General features: G+C 42.5%; 1 protein-coding gene across 1 annotated transcript in view; it reads right to left on the reverse strand.

Annotated features, from left to right (window-relative positions):
• cblb (Cbl proto-oncogene B, E3 ubiquitin protein ligase) overlaps nucleotides 1–22532 on the reverse strand; it is a 113319-nt gene that overhangs the window by 50583 nt on the left and 40204 nt on the right. The window contains exons 5-6 of the mRNA XM_073479730.1: nucleotides 22360–22516; nucleotides 13233–13354 (exon numbers count right to left, since the gene is read on the reverse strand). Coding sequence (XP_073335831.1) covers nucleotides 13233–13354; nucleotides 22360–22516 — 279 coding nt within the window. The remainder of the gene's footprint in view (nucleotides 1–13232; nucleotides 13355–22359; nucleotides 22517–22532) is intronic.

The following is a 22532-nucleotide window of genomic DNA, read 5'->3' on the forward strand; positions in this document are numbered from 1 at the left end:
CATTACATTTTAAGTTTATTGGCAACATTTACATTTTTTCAGGTGTTTGCAATAAACAAATTAACAAATCTCAAGCACACCTGATGCAACCAATCAAGGGCTTCATTAGTTGCATCAGGTGTGCTTGAGATAGAACACCTCAAATACCTGGACTGTTGACGGTGACGTTTCATTGCATGTTAGAAATATGGCTAAGTCAAGAGAATTGTCCAAAACGTTCAGAGAAGAGATCATTGCCTTGCACAAACAAGGAAAAGGATACAAAAAGATAGCAAAGGCACTGAATGTTCCTAGAGATACAGTTGGAAGCATAGTTTGCAAGTTTAAAGTTAAAGGAACAGTGGCTACACTACCTGGACTCGGCAGAAAGAAGAAGAAGCTGTCAACGGCTGGCACCAGAGTCCTGAGGAGGCAGGTGGTCAAAAACCCCTGACTGACTGCAAAAGACCTGCAGCAAGAGTTGGTGGCAGCAGGCACTGAGGTTTCAGTTTCCACAGTAAGGCGCATACTAAACGCTGAAGGGCTCCATGCCCGAACTTCAAGACGTACACCACTACTGACCCAAAAGCACAAGAAAAGTCGGCTCCAATTTGCTCAAAACTATATAAATAAGCCAAAGAGGTTTTGGGATTCTGTTCTGTGGAGCGATGAAACAAAACTGGAACTTTTTGGGCCTATGGATCAGCAGTATGTCTGGAGGAGGAAGAATGAAGCATACGCTGAAAAAAACACCCTGCTTACAGTGAAGCATGGAGGTGGCTCAGTGATGCTCTGGGGCTGCTTCGCTTCCTCTGGCACTGGAAACCTGCAGTGTGTGGAGGGCAAGATGGATTCAATCAAGTATCAGGAAATGGAAATCCTGGGAGAAAATGTCATGCCGTCTGTGAGGAAGCTGAAGCTTGGGCGTCATTGGACCTTCCAACAGGATAATGATCCCAAGCATACCTCAAAGTCCACCAAGGCTTGGTTTCAGAAGAAGTCCTGGAAGATACTAGATTGGCCATCACTGTCGCCTGACTTGAACCCCATTGAAAATCTCTGGTGGGATTTGAAAAAGGCGGTTGCAGCACGCAAACCCAAGAATATTAGTGAACTGAAGGCCTTTGCCCATGAGGAACGGGCTAAGATTTCTCAGGAACGCTGCCAGAAGCTGGTGTCTGGCTATGCATCACGTTTGCAGCAGGTCATAACAGCAAAAGGGTGCTCTACTAAGTACTAAAGATGCTTGTCATGAAGGGGTTGAATAATTTTGAGACTGCAGTAGTCATTAAAAGTGGCATTTTGTGTTTAATTTGGAGAAACCACTTGTAATATTAGTTGTGTTGAGCTATTTAAATTGTTCTTGTTTGATTTGTTTATTGCAAACAGCTGCTAGTTTGTACAATTTGCCAATAAACCTAATTTGCAGTGGTGGTTGAATAATTTTGATTGCAACTGTATATCCTTGCATACTCAGAGGCCAAGTTTAGCTGCTGATTCCTCTAGGTGGCTGATCTTACATCATCTAATAAACCAGTCTACAGCTAGAAGGAATAGGAAGGGGGATAGTAAACAGCGCCTGTTTTCACTTCAAACTTATCAGTAAAGCTGCCTTCATGCAGTAATCTGCAAGACATTCCGTTGACCATGTTTCTTAGTAAGTTAAATTAATTTTCTGGTAAATAAAATTTTGCGTTAGTTTACATAAGGATTCTCAATCAAGGCTGTCAAAAGCCTTTTGAAAGTTGATAAATGTTATGTCCAAAGTTTGGTCTGTATGTGACCTTTATTGTCTAAAGCCTGCTTAGTGATCTACGTAGTAGTTTGACTACTTTGCAATTACCATCCCTGAATTGGTCTTATACAGATGTGCACAGCTCAACAGCAAAACAACATCAACACATAACTAAAAACAAGTAATACAAAAACCTATTTTTAAAAACATGATGACAGGCATTTAATCACACAAGACTTAACAGTATAGTATAGTTTTATATTGTAGTTTTTCAAATTCCTCTTGTCAAAAATTCCAATCAAGCTGTAATTAAAAAAAAAAAAAAAATTGTTTGGTTGATGTGTTTGTGGCTGCACAAAGGAAAGGGCAAACATGGAGCTACACCTCCTGGAAGTCTGCAAAAGCCGACATCCTCTCAAACACCAGCAGGCAACACCAGGTGTGGGTAACAGGCTGGACACACTGGATGCCTGTGTGCTGCTTGGCAGCTGTGTTGCTGAGATGGTGCTGTTCACTCGTGTGTTGGTGTTTACATAGGCTGCATGGCAGCTGTGTCCCTGCAGCCTACCCTGTCTGTTTACATGGAGTTTGAGTTTGATAATGATCGATAAATATGATGACATGATTTTCCTTTGCCCCACTGAAAGAGCAAGAAAGCCGGAGGGGAACGATAGGGAGAGGGAGAGAAAGTGAAAGTGAAAGAAACTGCCCCTCACCTGTTGTGTGTATTCTCTTCACATAAGTTAACTTAAGTTACATACATTACAAGCAAATCACTGTTGACTCTTGATCACAAACAGGACGTAAGACCCAGTCTCTAAGCCCTGTAAATGACACACCCCAACCATTCCCTGACTCAGACTTTTCTCGCTTTTTATACTACTGCACTAGAGGAGTGCATCAAGAAGTGATGCTACAGGAGTACCTACAGCATAAAACTTGGGAGCATAGAGCCACTGACCAGGCTGCTGTATTTGAAGCGTTGGGATTGAGAATGGGCTGTAATAATGCAATTCAAGCTCAGCTGGCTCTGTTGTTAACATTACACAAAATATCCTTCTTCTCTGTAATCCTCACCATTGTGTGTGTGTGTCTGTTGGTTAAGTAAATGTACTTGATAGACAAGCCCCGTGGTACACTGACAATAAACACATACTTTTTAAAAAAACTTTTTTTCTTTCTGAAGCTATGTTCCCTTACATTGCCAATAGAGAGACAAGAGGTAGAATCACATTTGAGTGGAGTATCCAATTTATTTTTGTAATACCATGATAAATACCGTCACTGCAAAAAAAAAAATAATACTGTGGCATAAATTTTAGGTCATATCTCCCACCCTTAATTGAAGGTATGATGTTGATGTTATTCTTTTGTGCTGTGAGAACTGTATCTATATACTTGAGGGAGTTACAGTATACGGACCTTTTTGCATATTTTCATTGCTGTCTTCTAGATTGTAGATTGTAGTCATGGTCTACATTGTAGGTTGTCTGGCAGACTAGTTTGTCATATCTTTAATAATTCTACTACTGTTTTAACAAATCCTGGCCAGCTCGATTTTCTTCACTAAAATGATTCTTTCTTTGAAACAAAGATATAACAGGTCTTATGACTATATGACAGTAATAAGGAGCATATGGAAGTTTGTTCAGACTGATGCTCAGAGGCGTGACAACAAAGCATGACCTGTTTATGACATAATAAAATATATAAACATTATTTATTTCTGACTGAAATCTTTTGCCTTTGAACCTGAGCTCTGCAACCAACATCTTAAACATGCGTGAGCACATGTGCAAGCCAAGGCGATCAATGCTTATATCCATGAAAAATTGGATTCTAAAAGAGCACACTGACTTTCAGTCGTGGCTGTGTATTTAAACAAGTAAAAGATAACAATGGGGAGTGCTGCAGGTGACCAGTGGAAGGGGTTCAGATAAGTCAAAGGCAAACAAATCCTGACTTCCTGGCTCAGAGAGGCAACAGGAGATCCAGTCCTCACATGGATTTAACACCTCTGGTCTCAATCAGCTTCATATTAAACATTTCCACACAACAATCAGAATTTATCAATGTAATAATCAAACCAGAATCTGATGACAGTTGTTTGCATATGTTTCCAGTAAGACACCACTGTTAATCTAATCTGATCAAACCACACCAACACATCCTGATGAAACAGATAAATATTTATTTTTTACTATCAAATTCAACATTTAAAAAAACGGTACATGAAAACTAAACTCATGTATTCATTAGTAGCCATCTGTTCTGAGAAATGTCATTATTGCTGTTAACTGCTCCCATGTGGTTTCATTCATTTTATTTTCCTTATTTTCTAGTGAAGATGTGTGACTCAAAGAGTTTAGCAGTGTTCTGTCACTCAGAAAAAATAGGGGAACACTTCACAGTTCAACACTCTAACCTGGGCATACCTTTCGATGTATGATTGACAGTCATTTTCAGTTTTATCCTGTGAAAATGCTGTGCTTATGCGCTGGTTAGGTTTAGGCACAAAAAACAAATCAATTGTCCTGAGGTCTCCTTAAAAATATCCAGTGATGTCATGCTTACAAATGTTGAAATGCTGTGGTCCCTTGACAAAAATATCCACTGGTTTCACACTTACTGTTGAAACACAGACTCAGACTGCAGTCACTGACTTGGCAGCCTTGTTGCCTTTAACTCCACTTCCTGACATGAGAGTCAGGTAATAAACAAGTATTGTGAAATTGATATGACTTGTATTGTCCAAATGTCAATATGGTACATAGGCCTATGACACATACAAATGTGAACTCATCAGTGGTTTGCAGAAACATTAACTGCCAACATTTTATCCTGGTGACTGGGCTGGCAAAAGTTCTAATTTGCTGAACTTTGACCAGAGCTTGTCTGTGGAACTCCCAAACCAGTCACTTCCTTTTCACCTCCATCCCAAACACACCAATGATCAAATAACCAACATATTCATAAGGTACATAAGAATGAACTAACAAGTATAAAACAACATACAGTTGCAAGAAAAAGCATGTGAACCCTTTGGAATTACCTGGATTTCTGCATAAATTGGTCATAAAATGTGTTCTGATCTTCATCTAAGCCACAACAATAGACAAACACAGTCTGCTTACACTAATACCACACAAACAATTATATGTTTTCATGTTTTTATTGAACACAACATGTAAACATTCACAGTGCAGGGTGGAAAAAGTATGTGAACCCTTGGATTTAATAACTGGTTGACCCTCCTTTGGCAGCAATAACCTCAACCAAACATTTCCTGTAGTTGCAGATCAGACCTGCACAATGGTCAGGAGGAATTTTGGACCATTCCTCTTTGCAAAACTGTTTCAGTTCAGCAATATTCTTGGGATGTCTGGTGTGAATCGCTCTCTTGAGGTAATGCCACAGCATCTCAATCGGGTTGAGGTCAGGACCCTGACTAGGCCACTCCAGAAGGCGTATTTTCTTCTGTTGAAGCCATTCTGTTGTTGATTTACTTCTGTGCTTTGGGTCATTGTCCTGTTGCATCACCCATCTTCTGTTGAGCTTCAATTGGTGGACAGATGGCCTTAAGTTTTCCTGCAAAATGTCTTGATAAACTTGGAAATTCATTTTTCCGTCAATGATAGCAATCTGTCCAGGCCCTGAGGCAGCAAAGCAGCCCCAAACCATGATGCCCCCTCCACCATACTTCACAGTTGGGATGAGGTTTTGATGTTGGTGTGCTGTGCCTTTTTTTCTCCACACATAGTGTTGTGTGTTCCTTCCAAACAACTCAACTTTGGTTTCATCTGTCCACAGGATGTTTTGCCAGTAGTGCTGTGGAACATCCAGGTGCTCTTTTACAAACTTCAAACATGCAACAATGTTTTTTTTGGACAGCAGTGGCTTCCTCCGTGGTGTCCTCTCATGAACTTCTTGTTTAGTGTTTTACGTATCGTAGATTCGTCAGCAGAGATGTTAGCATGTGCCAGAGATTTGTATAAGTCTTTAGCTGACACTCTAGGATTCTTCTAGGGAGAGTAGCAACAGTGCTGAACTTTCTCCATTTATAGACAATTTGTCTTACCGTGGACTGATGAACATCAAGGATTTTAGAGGTACTTTTGTAACCCTTTCCAGCTTTATGCAAGTCAACAATTCTTAATCGTAGGTCTTCTAAAAGAGTTCTTTTGTGCGAGGCATGGTTCACATCAGGCAATGCTTCTTGAGAATAGCAAACTCAAAACTGGTGTGTGTTTTTTATAGGGCAGGGCAGCTTTACCCAACGACTCCAATCTTGTCTCATTGATTGTACTCCAGGTTGGCTGACTCCTGACTCCAATTAGCTCTGAGAGAAGTCATTAGCCTAGGGGTTCACATACTTTTTCCACCCTGCACTGTGAATGTTTACATGTTGTGTTCAATAAAGACATGAAAACATATAATTGTTTGTGTGGTATTAGTGTAAGCAGACTGTGTTTGTCTATTGTTGTGAGTTAGATGAAGATCAGAACACATTTTATGACCAATTTATGCAGAAATCCAGGTAATTCCAAAGGGTTCACATGCTTTTTCTTGCAACTGTACATGCTGTTGATGAGAGCAGATGAGGAAGCCATCCCATGTTCCCTATAGACTCCCCAAGATACACAAGGAAGGAGAACCACTCAGACCCATCAGCAGCAGCATTAACTCAGTTACCTATAACATATCCAAGCACTTAGCCAGTATCCTAGCTCATTTGGCCAGTAACACTCAACACCACATCAAAAACTCACAGGATTTCACCAACAAGGTGAGAGAAATAACACTGGACCCAGACGAAACAATGGTTTCTTATGATGTCACATCGATGCATTCCCACTCAAGAAGTGGTTAAGATGGTTAAGTGACGCCTGCTACAGGACAGCACCTTGTCCAGCAGAACCAACTTCACCTCAGTCCACATTTGTGCCTTACTTGACTTCTGTCTGACGACCACCTACACTTCTAGTACAGTGAAAGTTTCTACAGACAGAGGGACAGCTGTGCCATGGGCTCACCGGTGTCCCCAGTAGTGGCCAACCTCTACATGGAAGAAGTTGAGAGCAGAGCCTCGATTTCCTTCACAGGAACTGCTCCTAGCCACTGGTTCGACTATGTGGATGACACCTGGGTCAAAATCAGAACAAGGAAAGCCTTCACAGAACATATAAATGCTGAGGACAATAACATCAAGTTCACAAGGGAAGATGTCAGAGGAGACAGTCTGCCCTTCTTGGACTGTGCAGTACACAATAAAGAAGACAGAAGCCACAACATTGAGGTGTACAGAAAACCTACACACACAGATCAATATTTGCTGTTCGACTCATCACCCACTGGAGCACAAGTTGGGGGTCATTAGAACCATAAACCATCGGGCTGAGACCGTACCCACTAAGTCACAGGGGAAGGAGAAGGAACAGAAGCACATCAGGGGAGCATTTAAAACCTGTGACAACCCAAACTGGACCTTTGTCAAAACCTCTAAAACATGCAGAGCAGACAGAGAGGAGGAGACGAGAAAACGTAAAAACATCGTCATTCCCTATGTCGCAGGAACATCTGAGACGCTCAGGAGGATCTTTAATAAACATCATATCCCGGTTCACTTCAAACCTACCAACATGCTGAGGCAGAAACTCGGCACAGGGCCAACTCCTCAGGTCAAGACTCTGCTGTCCACTTACATCTGAAGGAGAAAAATCATTCCTTTGAGGACAACAATGTAAACATCTTGGCCAGAGAAGACATATGGTTTGAAAGAGGAGTAAAAGAATCCATCTATGTCAAACTGGAACGACCGTCTTTGAACAGAGGAGGTGGCCTAAGACATTACTTATCACCCACCTACAATGCAGCACTGGGTTCCCTCCCAAGACAGCTTAACAACCATTCACACCTGGGCTCACCTAGCCCTAGCAACCCACATGAAGGCCGGTTAGGTCAACGACCCACAAGTGGCCCTAACGACGAAGTTTCCCCTCTCATCCAAGAGGCTTCTTCAGTTCTAAACTAACTGGAGGGGAGGCTTTAAACTGCCCTAACAACTCTGAAACTCAGAGCTCATGTGTCCTTAACATTTCTGTAAGGACACTCCCACACAGAGTTTAAAAGCCTGCAAACTCCCCTCCAGTTAGTTAGAACTGAAGAAGCCTCTTGGATGAGAGGTGAAACATCTTCAAAAATATGAAACAAGTCCAGTTGCCTACGATGCATACACCTGCACTGGAGACTGCATGTGGGTCACTACAAGGATGGTAGCTTAGGCAGGGGTTCAAACAGAAAACAGCCCTGCATTAAAACAACACAAAGGGCCGCATCGGTTAGTAGGGGTGGACAAGACTACCTCATCATAATCTCACATATAAGTCAGGATTTTTCACCATAGATGGTTCAAGTCAAACCTTGACTCCAGAGGTCTGTTTTTTTCTCTTGTGGCCTCCATCCATCTGGTTTCGACACTGCAATCAACTTTTTTCAGACAATAGGCTACAGGCCCAACCTTTCCTCACAACATGTTTTTGCCAGTTGTCTCTTTATTGACTGCCTCACAAAAATGTAGCCATCTCTCACTGAAATTGGGTACATTCAGTAGCAAATATGTTTTTAATTTTTAATTTAAATTTTAACAAACATTCAGACCAAAACTAGAATTTTGAAGAAAATTAAATGCCTTATTTTTTAGAATTATGATTGATTTATCACAGTGATGAAGGTATTGCAAAATCTGTCGTGCCACAACATCACATCTGTGATGACCATGACACTCGTGTACCACCCACCCCTACTGGTGAGACATGAAATACGATAGGGGTTATCCGATTATCCACCTGGACGGTTCTTGGCTTTGATATTCAGCATTGTGCTGAATATATGTGTAGCTGTTATTTTTTTCCAGTTGCCGATATAATGATTTAATTTAAACTGTGCTATTTTGGCTATGCTGCAGCTGCCTCTCTGTCTATAGCCTCACTCAATGTCCCGCCCAAAACACGATCTTATTGGTAAGTTATCACGCTATAATCACAATAGCGAGTCAACACTGACGGACACGGTTTTTTTTTAAAGTTATGAACGTCACAATCCTCAATACTGGAGTTTCAGAAATGGGTTGGTGTTTAACATGTTAGACGTCATGTTAGTCGACAACAATGTAAGCATACGTTAGGTCTCTTAGGGCTAATAAATGCGTTAGTGAACTTCAACAAGTTAATTTGTTGGTCCAATATTGAGCCGGCTGACTAGCAAAAGAAATTGTGGGCTATAACGTTATTACTTACTCTCGGGATCAACAAGTTACTGTAGCACCATTATTGAAGCTGTCTCTGACTGTTTCTTGTAATGATAGAGATGTATAATATTGTTGTCAGATACTTTAGACATAACGGAACTGCATCTAAGGCCCGTGTTAATCCCAGTAGTGGAATAACAGAGTAAATTTACCCTACTACTACGCTTAAGTACTCTACAAGTGCAATTTTGAGTTACTTGACTAGCACTTGATTTGAGTGTTTCAAATTTCCGATACTTCTACACCACTGCATTTTGAAGGCCAATATTGTAGTTTTTACTCTACTATATTTATGTGGTAAATTTACTTACTAGTTACATTGTCGATTCAGATTTTTAATATAAAATAACAATCAACTAATACTTTGATGTACTTTTACAGATTTAGCTTTTCAAAGCCATTATGTGCAACATTAAAGTGATGAACACATTAATGCATCAGTAATTAATTTTAAAAAACAGTACATTATACTAAAATGCACTTATATTTTGGTGCTCCAGTCAGCTTCACAGTCTTCTTGATTCAATTTGCATCTAAATATAACATCCGTACCATCCTTGCATATAGAGTTCTGTGAGACATGCCAGACTAAACTATTATTAGATTTTTACTGCACATGCACCAACATACTGTATAGATATGGGAAAAATGCCATTATAATCAAGTTTCCTATATTTTTAATAAAATAAGAACTACGAATAGGGATGGCAGTCAAGAACCGGTTCTTCTTTAGAACCGGTGCTCAGTGAATCAATTCCTTGGAACCGTTAGCATGCCTGCTTAACAATTCCGCTTATTGGTTCCGCTCGTTGCAAATGCATCATGACGTCACACATGCGCTGCGTTGTTTTGGTTCAGAACGCAATACGATAATACGGTCACTTGCAACACTTGTAAAGTTTCCATTTCGTCAAAGGGGGGAACTACCTCCAATATGTAGAAACATTTGGCCACACAGCATGCAATTCATTTGCAGGAATGTCGCGTGTTTGATATACTACTAATTAGTGACGCAAGTGAGTCAAGCAGCAGCGGAGCTAACGGGATGCCATCTGTTATTAATGCTGAAGGTAACTTTAAACTCTCCAGGCAGGACAGGCCCTGTCTACTTAGTTAATGTGAGCGCCATTTCATTGTGTAAACTTTTACTATACGAATAATCTCCATTGTCATTGTCCATCAAATTTAAATGATGATGACGGCCAGAGTCTGGCTGGCTCTCACACTGGCTCAGAGGCTGCATCAAGTAGCTCTCGTGCTCCTCTAGCTAATCCGTTCACAGAGGCAGGGAAGAATAAAATGACCGAGGCGAGGATAAACGAATGCCACTGAGCAGTGACTAAGTTTGTGGTAAAGGGTTTGCACCCGTTTGCCACAGTAGATGCCTCTGAATTTCGGTAGGTTAATATGCTGTATTTTGTCAAGCATGTCTTTTCGAATGAAAATAACAAATGCCAAAGTTGCACGTTTTTATGTCAGTATAGTTCTGTTTTATTCATTCCTAGTCCTACCATATATTTTCTGTAGGGAGATGATAAAGACTCTCAACCCAAAATACAATGCCCCAAACAGAGACAGTTTAACAAATCATCTGATTCCTGCTTGGTATGGGGTTGAAAAGAGCAATCTGATTACAGACCTGAAACATGTCACAAATGCAGCCATCACAGCAGATGGTTGGACTAGTTTCAGTCAAGACCACTACCTCACCGTAACATTGCACTATGTCAAGGAAGGTCAGAGTAAAGAAAAAGTCCTCAAAACCAAAGCAGTGTACAAAGCTCAAACAGGGAAAGCTGTGGCCGAGGAGATTGAGGGGATCCTGGAGGAGTTTGGAGTGAGAAGGTGGTGGCAGCAACTGTGGATAACGCAGCAAACATGGATGTAGCTGTGAAAAAGCTAAACATCATCAAGTTTCCATGTTTTGCGCACACACTTAACCTTGGAGCTCAGAAGCTGTACAACTGCAATACAGTTTCCAACTGGGCAGCAAGGATTCGTTCTGTGATCGTATAGATGAAGAGATCCCACATGGCTAAAGTAGTCCTGAAGGAAAAGCAACAACTCCTCAGTAAGTAATAGGCCTACTGTTTCAATACTCTAATTGCAAGCTAACAACATACAAATTGTAACATATAAATGAACAGATTAGGATCAATTTAAAAATGATAAAGTAATGGTAATATTACATTGTTTAATGTAATCTCATAATCTTGTGTGTGTGTGTGTGTGTGTGTGTGTGTGTGTGTGTGTGTGCCTGCAGAGCTGCCCCAGCACATGCTCCTTTTAGATGTGAGAATAAGATGGAACTCTCTTTATTTGATGATGGAGAGATTTTGTGAAATGTTTCCTGCTATCCAAGCTGCAGCTATAGACCAACGGCTTAGAAAGCCCATGGAGAAGGAGAACTAACTAATGTAACTAATGTTTGAAAAAAAATAAAATGACTTATATAAAACTTGGTTGACTATAGCCATTAAAAGGGTTATGTTTGTTGTTTATGCAAAAAAAAATTTTGTTTTGTTTATGTTGCAGACTGGCCAGAATGGGCAATGAGGACCTGAGGAAAAGAGAGGAGTTTGTGCTGCTGATGAGGATGCATTACACATCCACACTTTCTGTCTCCAGCGAAAAAAGTTCAACCTGTGGCCAGATATTGCCCATCCTTCAGAAACTGCGCAAACATTACACAGTGCAGGCAGACGACTCTGCATTCGTCAGGAGCGTCAAGGAGAACATCTGGAGTGATCTTTCCAAACATTACCAGGTACAGTCACTGACATGTAACGATGAATTACTATATGACAATTAATCATATACACTAATGGTTATTTATTGTCAGTCACATTTTCTCCTAAATTTGTGTTGTTTGTCCTACATTTTAAACTTAAGGATGATGATATCCAGGCATTCCTGGAGGAAGCCACTGTGTTAGATGCCAGATTTAAATCTAAAATGGACAGGGATGAAATCTGGGACAGGGTCAGGGCATCAGCAGTGGCAGCAAACACAGAGGCAGTTGAGAAGGTATTTGAATTTGACAATGCCTGTAGCACTTTTCTGTTGTGAGACCTTTTCTTCTTGCTCTGTGGTTCTTACACTTTAAATTTTATTCTCAAGCTGTCAGAGCCAAGAGATACACAGGGGCAGGCAGGAGAAGAGGATGAAGAAGAAGAAGAAGAAGAAGAAGAAGAAGACTACGTAAATTTATTGTAGCTAATTGTGATGAATGATGATAGATGGCAGGGATTATTACACTATTTAATTTAAAACTAAACCTTGTGGTTATGTCATAATTTCATACGCCACCTGTAAAGCAGAAAAAGAGGACAGCCCTAGAGGAACTTTTCGAAGAAGAGGACAGCAAGCTGCTTTTCACGCAGCAGCAGCCCCCTGTCTCCACAGCCCAGAGAGTGGATCAAGAAATCCAGCTTTATAGAAGCCTTCCTCCCATTCCAACCAAAGACAGTGCCAGTCTCTGGTGGTGGAAGAAGAGTGACACATTGCCAGTGTTGTCAGCTCTAGCTGAGAAGTATCCAAGCGTCCTCCACCCCTTCTGAAAGGGTGTTCTCCACTGCTGGAGACACCCTCCAGGGGTCAAGGACAAGTCCAGAAAGATCTCGTATCCTTCCTGAGAGGGCAAACATGATAATTTTTCTGCACAAAAATTTTTCATTTGCCAAAGTTGATAGTTGTGGACGTATTTTTTATGTCAGTTGAATTTGTTTCAAGTTGAATGCAAATGAGCACTGTTAATATTCCAATAGCTACAAGCTCTTCCTTGACTGTTTTCAGTCTGTGTTTTAATTTTTATGGCACATAATGGCAGTTGGGCTTAAAAAGCCAAACATTTATTTTTTTGTCTGGGCTATGGGTCCCTTGACTTTACTTTGAGAAGTAGCTCACCTACTTTTCGGTTTGTTCTGAGGTTGCTACACATAATTTGTGTATACTCTGTGCTGTGTCTTCTGATCAGATATTAAAGCGAGTTAATACAAACAAACAAATTTGTACTTATTCCCTCACCCAATGAGAATCGATAAGAGAATCGATAAGGAATCGAATCGATAAGCAATATCGATAATGGAATCGGAATCGTTAAATTCTTATCAATTCCCATCCCTAACTACGAATGTGTCTTTTGTAACTTTAACTTTGTTTATTGCTCAAACCAAGTTTTTAGGTATTAAATACACACACACAGTACCATACCTGCCAGGCTTATTGATGTACTTGTGCAGTCGGGCCTTGACTTCATCATAGGTAAGGAAGGCCATGTAGCCAGGGTGTGTCACTGCCAGGAAATTCCAGTTCCTCAGGATTGATCCCCATGGCTGAAAAAGACCAGCCAATCTTTTACCTAAACAGATTATTATGAACTGTACATTCATGTTTATATTTTCAGCATAAAGTCAGGTTGAGTCAGTACACAGTATTTTGACTTGGCAGGATTTGAATTCTCTGACACCTGTCAAATTAACAAACTACAAAATGATTGAGAGAGAAGGCAGAGGCCACGTTTCAGATATCTAGCAAGTTCAACAAACTAGAAGTTTGGGAACCAGCTTGTGGGCTGCAGCCAGTTGTGTTCGACTTTGTTAACGATTGGTTTGAGGGTTTCTGCAGGACAGAGTTACACAGAGTTTAAAAGTCCCCAGCTACTTCAGTTGTTTAGAAGAATGCTGCAACACATTTTTTGCTGTGAAGTTCCAGATATGTTTTGAGGACCATGAAACTTCACCCAATTTTCATCGGCATGGGAGTGGGTAGATAATAGCTGAATTTTTATTTTAGAGTGAATTTACCCTTTAAAGGGGAATTGCCGTTTTTTACAACCTGGACCTTAGTTCTAGCATAAAATACAATCATTTACTCACCCAGATAACTTTGGTGTCATTTGGAGTCGTTTGGACGAAATTAGATCCAGTGGAGCGCCGCGTATATCCATATAATGTGAGTGACTGGGGCACCGAAGCGCAGACTCTATATAACGCATTATCTGCCGCGAAACTAGTTAATTTCACCAATATTTTGTTATGATATGCTAGTGCTATTCCCCTCTGAGTCCAGGGTTGCCTGTTATCAACATCCGGGGTCTGTAGGTTGACCTACTAACCTCTGACCTGGATGATGTCATGATGTCTGAAAGCCGCGCGCACCCGCGACAGCCGGCTTGTTTACCTGTAGTTTGCTACTGCTAGTTTTTTGCAACATGGCTGAATATTTTTCCGATTCTGAGGTGGTGGACGATGACTTTGTTTATGATGGACGTCCTTACCGTTTTGAGCCAGAGTACACGGATGAGGAGCTCGTTGAAAGGAGGATGCGGAGGCAGAGAGAGGATCCGCTGGCCAAAGAACAACAAACGGCTGCGGCTAGGCTAAATGGCTAGGTCAACCTACAGACCCCGGATGTTGATAACAGGCAACCCCGGACTCAAAACAGGAATAGCACTAGCGTACCATAACAAAATATTGGTGAAATTAACTAGTTTCGCGGCAGATAATGCATTATATAGAGGCTGCGCTTCGGTGCCCCGATCACTCTCATTATATGGATATACGCGGCGCTCCACTGGATCTAATTTCGTCCGAACAACTCCAAATTACACCAAAGTTATCTGGGTGAGTAAATGATCGTATTTGATGCTACAAATGAGGTCCAGGTTGTAAAAAATGGCAATTCCCCTTTAAATTAAATGACTAACCAGTTTACACCTAGTTGTTATTTTGTGCCTGTAACAACCACAAGTAACATTGGCATTGACAGATACGATACAATAAGCTTCTTACATCAGATCCCTGAAGTAACTTCATAAAGCTGTTGGAGATAGTGTTTGGAGGGGTTCAGTGGGTCTGCCAGTTAGCTTGACATGGTGGAGCATCAAACACTCATCTCCATTATGCCTGTTAGCTGGAGATCACTGGGGACAGTGATCTGCTGCCTTCACTGTGTAGCTGGTTTGCATGAGACAAAAATTCATCCATACTGGATTTACTGGCCTTAGGGCTGAAATGGCAATGGAGCAAGCCCTAACCACTCTGCAAGTTTGTTGATTTGAGCTGCAAACTGGATTGTGGCCCGACCCAAAGAGGCAGGATGGAAAAGAAAACACTACTGGCACAACTACTGAGTGAGACACTGAGAACAAGTAAAATACCATCCTCACAAATTTGTGTTACAGGGCTTAAATAATTTTGTATAACATGAACAGCAGACAAGTTACCTACAGTTACTTTAAACATGCACTTAGGAGAGTTTGTCCCATATGTTGGGAATTGATGGTAGGGCAGGTGTGGTTATTATAAATTAATAATTATTGATAATAATTATTAAAATGGAATAAATAAAAATGAATACAATTAATTTTCAAATCGTTAAAACAGGGCACCACCCTGGAATCAAGGACCAATAACCAGACCAAAAACAGTCTCAAAAGAAGGGTTCACTTTAAATGTAAATATTTGTAAAATATTTACAATTAAAGGAACAGTGAAGAAAAAGAATCCGATCACTGACCATCACAACCAGTAAATACCACAAGACATATGCACAAAATAATCACAGAAAACTGCTTATAGAGTTTATTATTGTTAGCAAATTGATCAAATCAATAATACTTTCAATAAACTAAAATCGATCACTCAACTAAAGCAGCTAAACTATGAAACTAAAACTAAGACAAACTCAAACACATATAACAAACAAGCATGATGTTTATGTGTGTGTGTGTGTGTGTGTTTGTGTGTGTGTGTGTGTGTGTGTGTCAGAGAGACAAAGAAAGAGGAGCCAAGATGGCGGTCGTAGTCAAAGAGACAAGATGGCGGAGAGCCAAAAATGGCGGTCACACTCTCTTGGAAGGTGACGTCACGGAGTGTTCCGTTGAGAGGACTTCAAAAATGGCCGAACAGGAGTTGAGGAACTCATGTTCATTTGACTACAAAAATGGCCGAAACGTGACTTGGAGAAGTCACGTGTGGACACGAATTCAAAAATGATAATGATTTTGCTGAATCATGTGTCTAGAATTAAAAAATGATGGACGTGAATACGTCACCTAATGTAGTCAATTGAAAGAATGTGCAAGATTTGAACAACAGCAATGGCTACACCGCTGTTGGCTTCGTGTGCACTTTGATTGCACACGAGATGAATTTGGAGGGATAGTGGCCTAGTGTTCCAGAAAGGTAGTCATGCTACCAAGAGGCGTCCGTCTCTGAAATCATAAAAAGGAGATATCACGAGACACACGTATCTTATGTTATAGCAAGGTCATCAGGGCTAATGCCCTAAGTGGCAGCTAGGCTAACACATCCCGCTCCACAGAGTGGAGAGGCTCAAATCAGCTTGTGATGAGCGAAAGGGAAAAGCAAGCAACAACGATGTTTTACAACGTAAAACTAACAGCAAATAAAAAAGGACTCGGCGGTCCACAAACTCAAAACCAAACAATGTAGCTCACAAGCATACAATACACACTAACTTCTAGTATCTGCCCAGACACTAATTAAGCCTCATTTGTAGTCGTGTCTTCCTTAATCCAGCTCGCTTCCTTGGCATGGATTAAAGGCGGTTGCAGCATCCTGCATTGGCTGTTAAGACAGCGTAGTTGATGTGGTCATTAAGAAAAAGGGCAAAGTGGGCATTTTCTGAGGAAAAATCCTCCTTCTGCAGGCAGCGAAAGAGGCTGGTTGCACAGCGTCTTTTCTGGATCCGGAGCGTGTTTGGTAAACACGGGGCAGTTTTGGCTCGTCTAGCAAGATGAAAGACTGTGGCCTAGGCGGGTAAAATCCAGACATCTGTATGCTCCCTTTGTGTAATAGTTGCGTAGGTGAAAGCTGATGCTTCCAGCAACACGTAACTCTGGGACTGCGATGAAACTGACTCTGCAGCTGTACTTATCTCCTCCGGTTATGTTGGAACTGATGTGTTCAGGTGCGCTCACAGACAATGGGAGATGAGAATTTCAAATCTGGGGGGACTGTGACAAGCAGGCGCCACCTACTGGACATTAGGGTCGGTGCACTTCCCTTTGTTTACCAGGCTTCGTTAGTGCAAGGAGGCCGCATTTAAGCGTTGAGCTACACACGGACTGATCTGATGTCAGAACCATGTGGACGGTCCCAACACATCAGTTTTATTAGCCAATATTGACTTATCACAGATTATCAGATACAGTGCATCCGGAAAGTATTCACAGCGCTTCACGTTTTACACATTTTGTTATGTAACAGCCTCATTCCAAAATGAATTAAATTAATTATTTTCCTCAAAATTCTACAAACAATATCCCATAATGACAACGTGAATGAAGTTTGTTTGAAATCTTTGCAAATTTATTAAAAATAAAAAACGAAAAAATCACATGTACATAAGTATTCACAGCCTTTGCCATGACACTCAAAATTGAGCTCAGGTGCATCCTGTTTCCGCTGATCATCCTTGAGATGTTACAACTTGATTGGAGTCCACCTGTAATAAATCTAGTTGAAGGACTCTCAGACCATGAGAAACAAAATTCTCTGGTCTGATGAAACAAAGATTGAACTCTTTGGCCTGAATGCCAAGCATCATGTCTGGAGGAAACCAGGCACCACTCATCACCTGGCCAATACCATCCCTATAGTGAAGCATGGTGGTGGCAGCATCACGCTGTGGGGATGTTTTTCAGCAGCAGGAACTGGGAGACTAGTCAGGATTGAGGGAAAGATGAATGCAGCAATGTACAGAGACATCCTTGATGAAAACCTGGGGTGAAGGTTCATCTTCCAACAGGACAACAACCCTAAACACACAGCCAAGATAACAAAGGAGTGGCTACAGGACAACTCTGTGAGTGTCCTTGAGTGGCCCAGCCAGAGCCCAGACTTGAACCCGATTGAACATCTCTGGAGAGATCTGAAAATGGCTGTGCACCGATGTTCCCCATCCAACCTGATGGAGCTTGAGAGGTCCTGCAAAGAAGAATGGGAGAAACTGCCCAAGCTTGTAGCATCATACTCAAAAAGACTTCGTTCTTTATTTTTAATAAAGTTGCAACAATGAATTTAATCCATTTTGGATTAAGGCTGCAACATAACAAAATGTGGAAAAAGTGAAGCGCTGTGAATACTTTCTGGATGCACTGTATAATGGTATTGGCGTATAATAAGATATGCACTTTTTTAGAATGCAGAATAAGGTGCTTTAGGCATATAATTAAATTATTGAAATCCCTTGTAAAGTTGACTTTTTCAGTGAACTGATGTAATTTTGAGCAACAAGGTTTATTGTTAAACTGTAAAATATCCTGCCTCCAGTCTCCAATTGATTGATCATTTTCAAAAAATGTGTGTGTATAGGTTGATATATTGATCAGAATTTTTTTACTCCCTAAAGTCAGCATCGCTATTGGCCCCAAAAAACGAGAAAATACTACAACTATACCTGATCTACCCTAGAACATGATCTATTTTGAGTTCATCAAATGTCAGTAATGTTTCTTGTGATACTTATTTCTTTTGTTTTATTACCTGATTAAAAATACAACACAGCTATTGTGACAACAATCCTTGAAAAAAATTCAAGTTTTCACAAGCATGCAACGTACAAAAGGTTCTGCCAAAGTAAAAGATTGCTTTAAGGCATCACCGCCCACACACCATCTTGAAGCCACATGGCCAGTAATGTGTCAACAGGAGGGAGATAAAGCCACACACATGCAAAAACCTCTATCAAGAACAAAAATAGAACTAAATACATCAAACAGAGCAAATATTTTCTTATCTAGATCATGGGTGCAAGCCGACTTCCTCCAGCTGAACTGTGATAAATCTGACATGATCATCACCGGTCCAAAAGCCCTCACCAAAGCCACTCACAACTTCTGCTTCACCACACATCCCCAACCAGGGAGTCATTTTCAACAGCAACCTGCCCAGGTCAGCTGGTCTCAGTGGAGAACCACCAACTGCCGAAAAGGTACGCCCTTGACAGCGGGTGTCGTTCACCTGCTTCTGTCATCCTGCTGCATCTGCCTGATGTCGCCAAGCAAGGTCATGCACCTTGGCCAGGTGCTGTCGGAGGTCCTGCAGGTACTCAAACCCGGGCCCCTGGGGCAGTTCGGTGCTGGGTGGCAATCGAAAAACCAGGTCCACAGATGTCCTCAGCTCCCTTCCACATATAAGGGCAGCTGGTGTACATGCGGTACTTTCCTGCACTGCTGACCGGTACTCCCACAGGACCACCGGCAAGTGGTGGTCCCAGTCTTGCTGGTGTTGCAAGGTAACAATGGCCAACCGGGTGGTGAATGTCCGGTTAAAACGTCCCACCAACCCAATTCTCTGTGGATGGAGGGGCATTTTCCTGGTCTTTTCCACCCCCATTCGCTGGCACACCTCAGCGAACAACAGTGCCTCGAAATTCCACCCCTGGTCACTGTGCAGCTCCTGCGGTGCACCGAAACGGCAGAACATCTCACACACCAGCCACACAGCCGTTGATGTCGCACTCTGGTCAGGTACAGCATATGCCTCAGGCCACTTGAACACATGACTACACATGAAGTAGTCCATAGCCACAAAGACATAGCGATTCTCAGAATCGGTGTTAGAAAATCGGCCCAAGAATGTCCACCCAGCTCCATGGGGGCCCCCACTTGGTACTGCTGCAGCAGGGTGTGGGAGAGTCTGGTTGGGGATTTCTGGGCAGTGCAGGCATCACAGCAGTGCACAAACAGTTCAGTGTCCTGCCTGCAACCTGCCCAGTGGAACCGCTGGTGTAATCTGTTCAGGGTCTTGGCCACTCCAAAGTGACCTGCCCCGCCAGAGCCATGAACTGCCTGCAGCACCCGCTGGCGCCAGTCCTTGGGCACCAGCAACTGCCACACATTCTCCCACAGGCCAGTGAGTGCCAGGCCCGATAGACCAGCCCTTTATGATACACCTGGCCTTCGGGCTCCTTAAAGCTGAGCAGCCAAGTGAGGGAGGCGTGGTCGGTCCGGAAGAGAAACCGGTGGCTGTAGAGGTAGGAGCGGGAGTGGTGGAGTGCCAGGACAACTGCCAACAACTCTCGGCAAGTCACACAGTAGTTGTGCTCAGGATGACTCAATGCCCGGCTGAAATAGGTCACCACTGTCTTTCCTTAAGCTCCCTCCTGGGACAGGGACAACTCCTTGATGTTACAGGGCACATGCCAGTTCTTCACTGCCTCCACTTTGGCAGGATCAGTGGAGATGCCATCAGCCCCACCACATGGCCCAGGAACTTGGCTTCATGCCGCAGGAGGTCACACTTCTTGGGGCTGAGGTGAGGGGGACCTGGTGAAGATTGTCCAGGGCCTGATGGAAGTGGTAAGCATGGACCAGCAAGTTGTCTGGGTAGACCATGGACTGGCTTCGGGGGATCTGAGCCAGCACCCTCACCATCAGCCTCTCAAAGGTGGCAGGGGCATCACACAGAACTGCCAGAGGCCTTCGCCAGTGTTGAAGGCTGTCTTCAGTCTGGCCTCCAATGCCAACTGCGTCACTGCGTTTGGCCGGTGCCAGCCGGTGGGGATGCAGCTGAATGGGTTGTTGCTGTGGGGAAAGTTGAAGGGCCACTGGGTAGCAGTCTCCCCATGGTGCCCCTCCATCCTAGTTTTCCAGCTGTGTAGCACTGGAAAGCCAGTGGAGCGATGCACCTAGGGTCTGGGGCAGGATTGCTGCCAGTCTCGCTGAGCTGGTGATCACTGTGTCCGACAGACAATCCCTCCCATGTCAACTGGCTTCTCATCACTGATTTCAGCTTTGCGCAGCTGGTGTCTTAGTGGATGACATGGTGTCAGCACTGCCTCCACTCTCTCTGCCTCCTCCAGGGCCCTGTTAAAGGTTGTTGGGGCTATGATGCAAAGATGCTCTTTCAGGCGCTCTGGTGTTAGCCCTTGGATGAAGGTGTCCAGGGCTAGTCCTTCATCTGTAGCTAGGTCGAAGGTGGGGTAGAAATGCACATCTGCAGGCTCCCAGGATTTCACACTCTCCGCAGAGGCAGTGAATCAGCTGGTCATGCGTGCTGTCTGTTGAGTTCCGTTGGCCAAGGAGTTGCTCCAGTGCCCCTGCTAGGGTTGTGTAGTCTTGTTGCTGGGCTGGCATCAGGTCCATTAACACCTGGAATGCCTTGCCTTCTAGGGCCAGGGCCACATGGGCAGCTGTCTCCTCAGAGCTCCAACCATTTTGCAGTGCTGCCAACCTGACCTGGGCAAGGTAGGGTTCTGGTGGCACCGTGCTGGCATACCGTGGCAACTTGAAGGTAGCCCTTGGTGGGTTCGGGGTCAACGTCACCACAGTGGCAGGTGGTAGCAGCATCTTCACGGATGAAGTCTTCTATCCCCCGGAACTCTTCTTCAATTTCCCTCTTTGTCGCCATCTTGTTTATGCAGATTATTTTTATTTCTGGAATATCCCACTTCTGACACCAATGTAACAAGTGGCACAGAATGAGAAACCAGAAGCAGCTCTCAGTGATGTCAACCCTTTAATCACTGTCAATGTAGGGGACAAGAACTCAAAAATGCTGATACAAAATACAGCTGGGGTCTTGAAACTTAACAGCCATCATATAGTAGTAAAAACTATAAGCGAACACAAAAACGACAATTACCAACATAAACAACTATGTCCTAACCAGACACATTAAAAACACTATCAAAAAGTAACATTTGCATTCTGGAACATAAACAGCAGACTTACAAACTATAGATACTCAGTCCAGAACTGGGTATGATGGGTAATATGGGGGCCGCTACAGTATGTTGTATGTTGTGACCAGTGCCCCCCAATCCATTATTCAGGTCCCTTATCACACCCCATCGAATAAGTGTAGGCTACTTGTCTTAATGTCTAAATGTTGATGTTTAATCTGTTGCTACTCTTGCTACTATTTATTGTGTTTTTTAGGATTATATTTTTTATATAACGTAATGACATCACCACACATTACAAGCATCCTTCTGTTTTTATGTTTATGTTTTCCGTTTTCAGTTTGTCCTTTTTTTTTTACCATGGTATGAAATACCTTTCCCCCATTTTCATGACACATCACAAATGAAAAGCCAAAGCTATCATTATGTTCAGGGGTGTCATTTTTAGCAGTAAATGATAGCATATATCTGGCTTGTTATGAAGAATGAAAAATGCAATCCACAGTGCAACAGATTCTAAACATTCCTCGACATTTTTTTAAATGAAGAAGTTCACTCATAGAACATGTGTGCAAAAACAACACATCAAATTACAGACAATGCATGCAAATGCCAAAACCTGTTGTGCCTAATACCATATAAACCAAAAGTAGTGCTATGTGCAATCTGTTGAGGTTTGACAAACCTGAAAAAGGCGTGTGAAAATGTCGAACTCAAACACAGAAATATAGTCATTGCAGGTGAGGTCGATTGTGGATTTGAGGGCCATGGCCTCCAGGCCTGAGCTGATGGGATGCACTTCGTGAAGGCACTGGCGGTAGACTTTCCATGGCACTATTGTCCTACAAGAAAGCAACA

The sequence above is a fragment of the Pagrus major genome, chromosome 13 (genome assembly GCF_040436345.1).
Source record: "Pagrus major chromosome 13, Pma_NU_1.0".
Classification (NCBI taxonomy): Eukaryota; Metazoa; Chordata; class Actinopteri; order Spariformes; family Sparidae; genus Pagrus; species Pagrus major.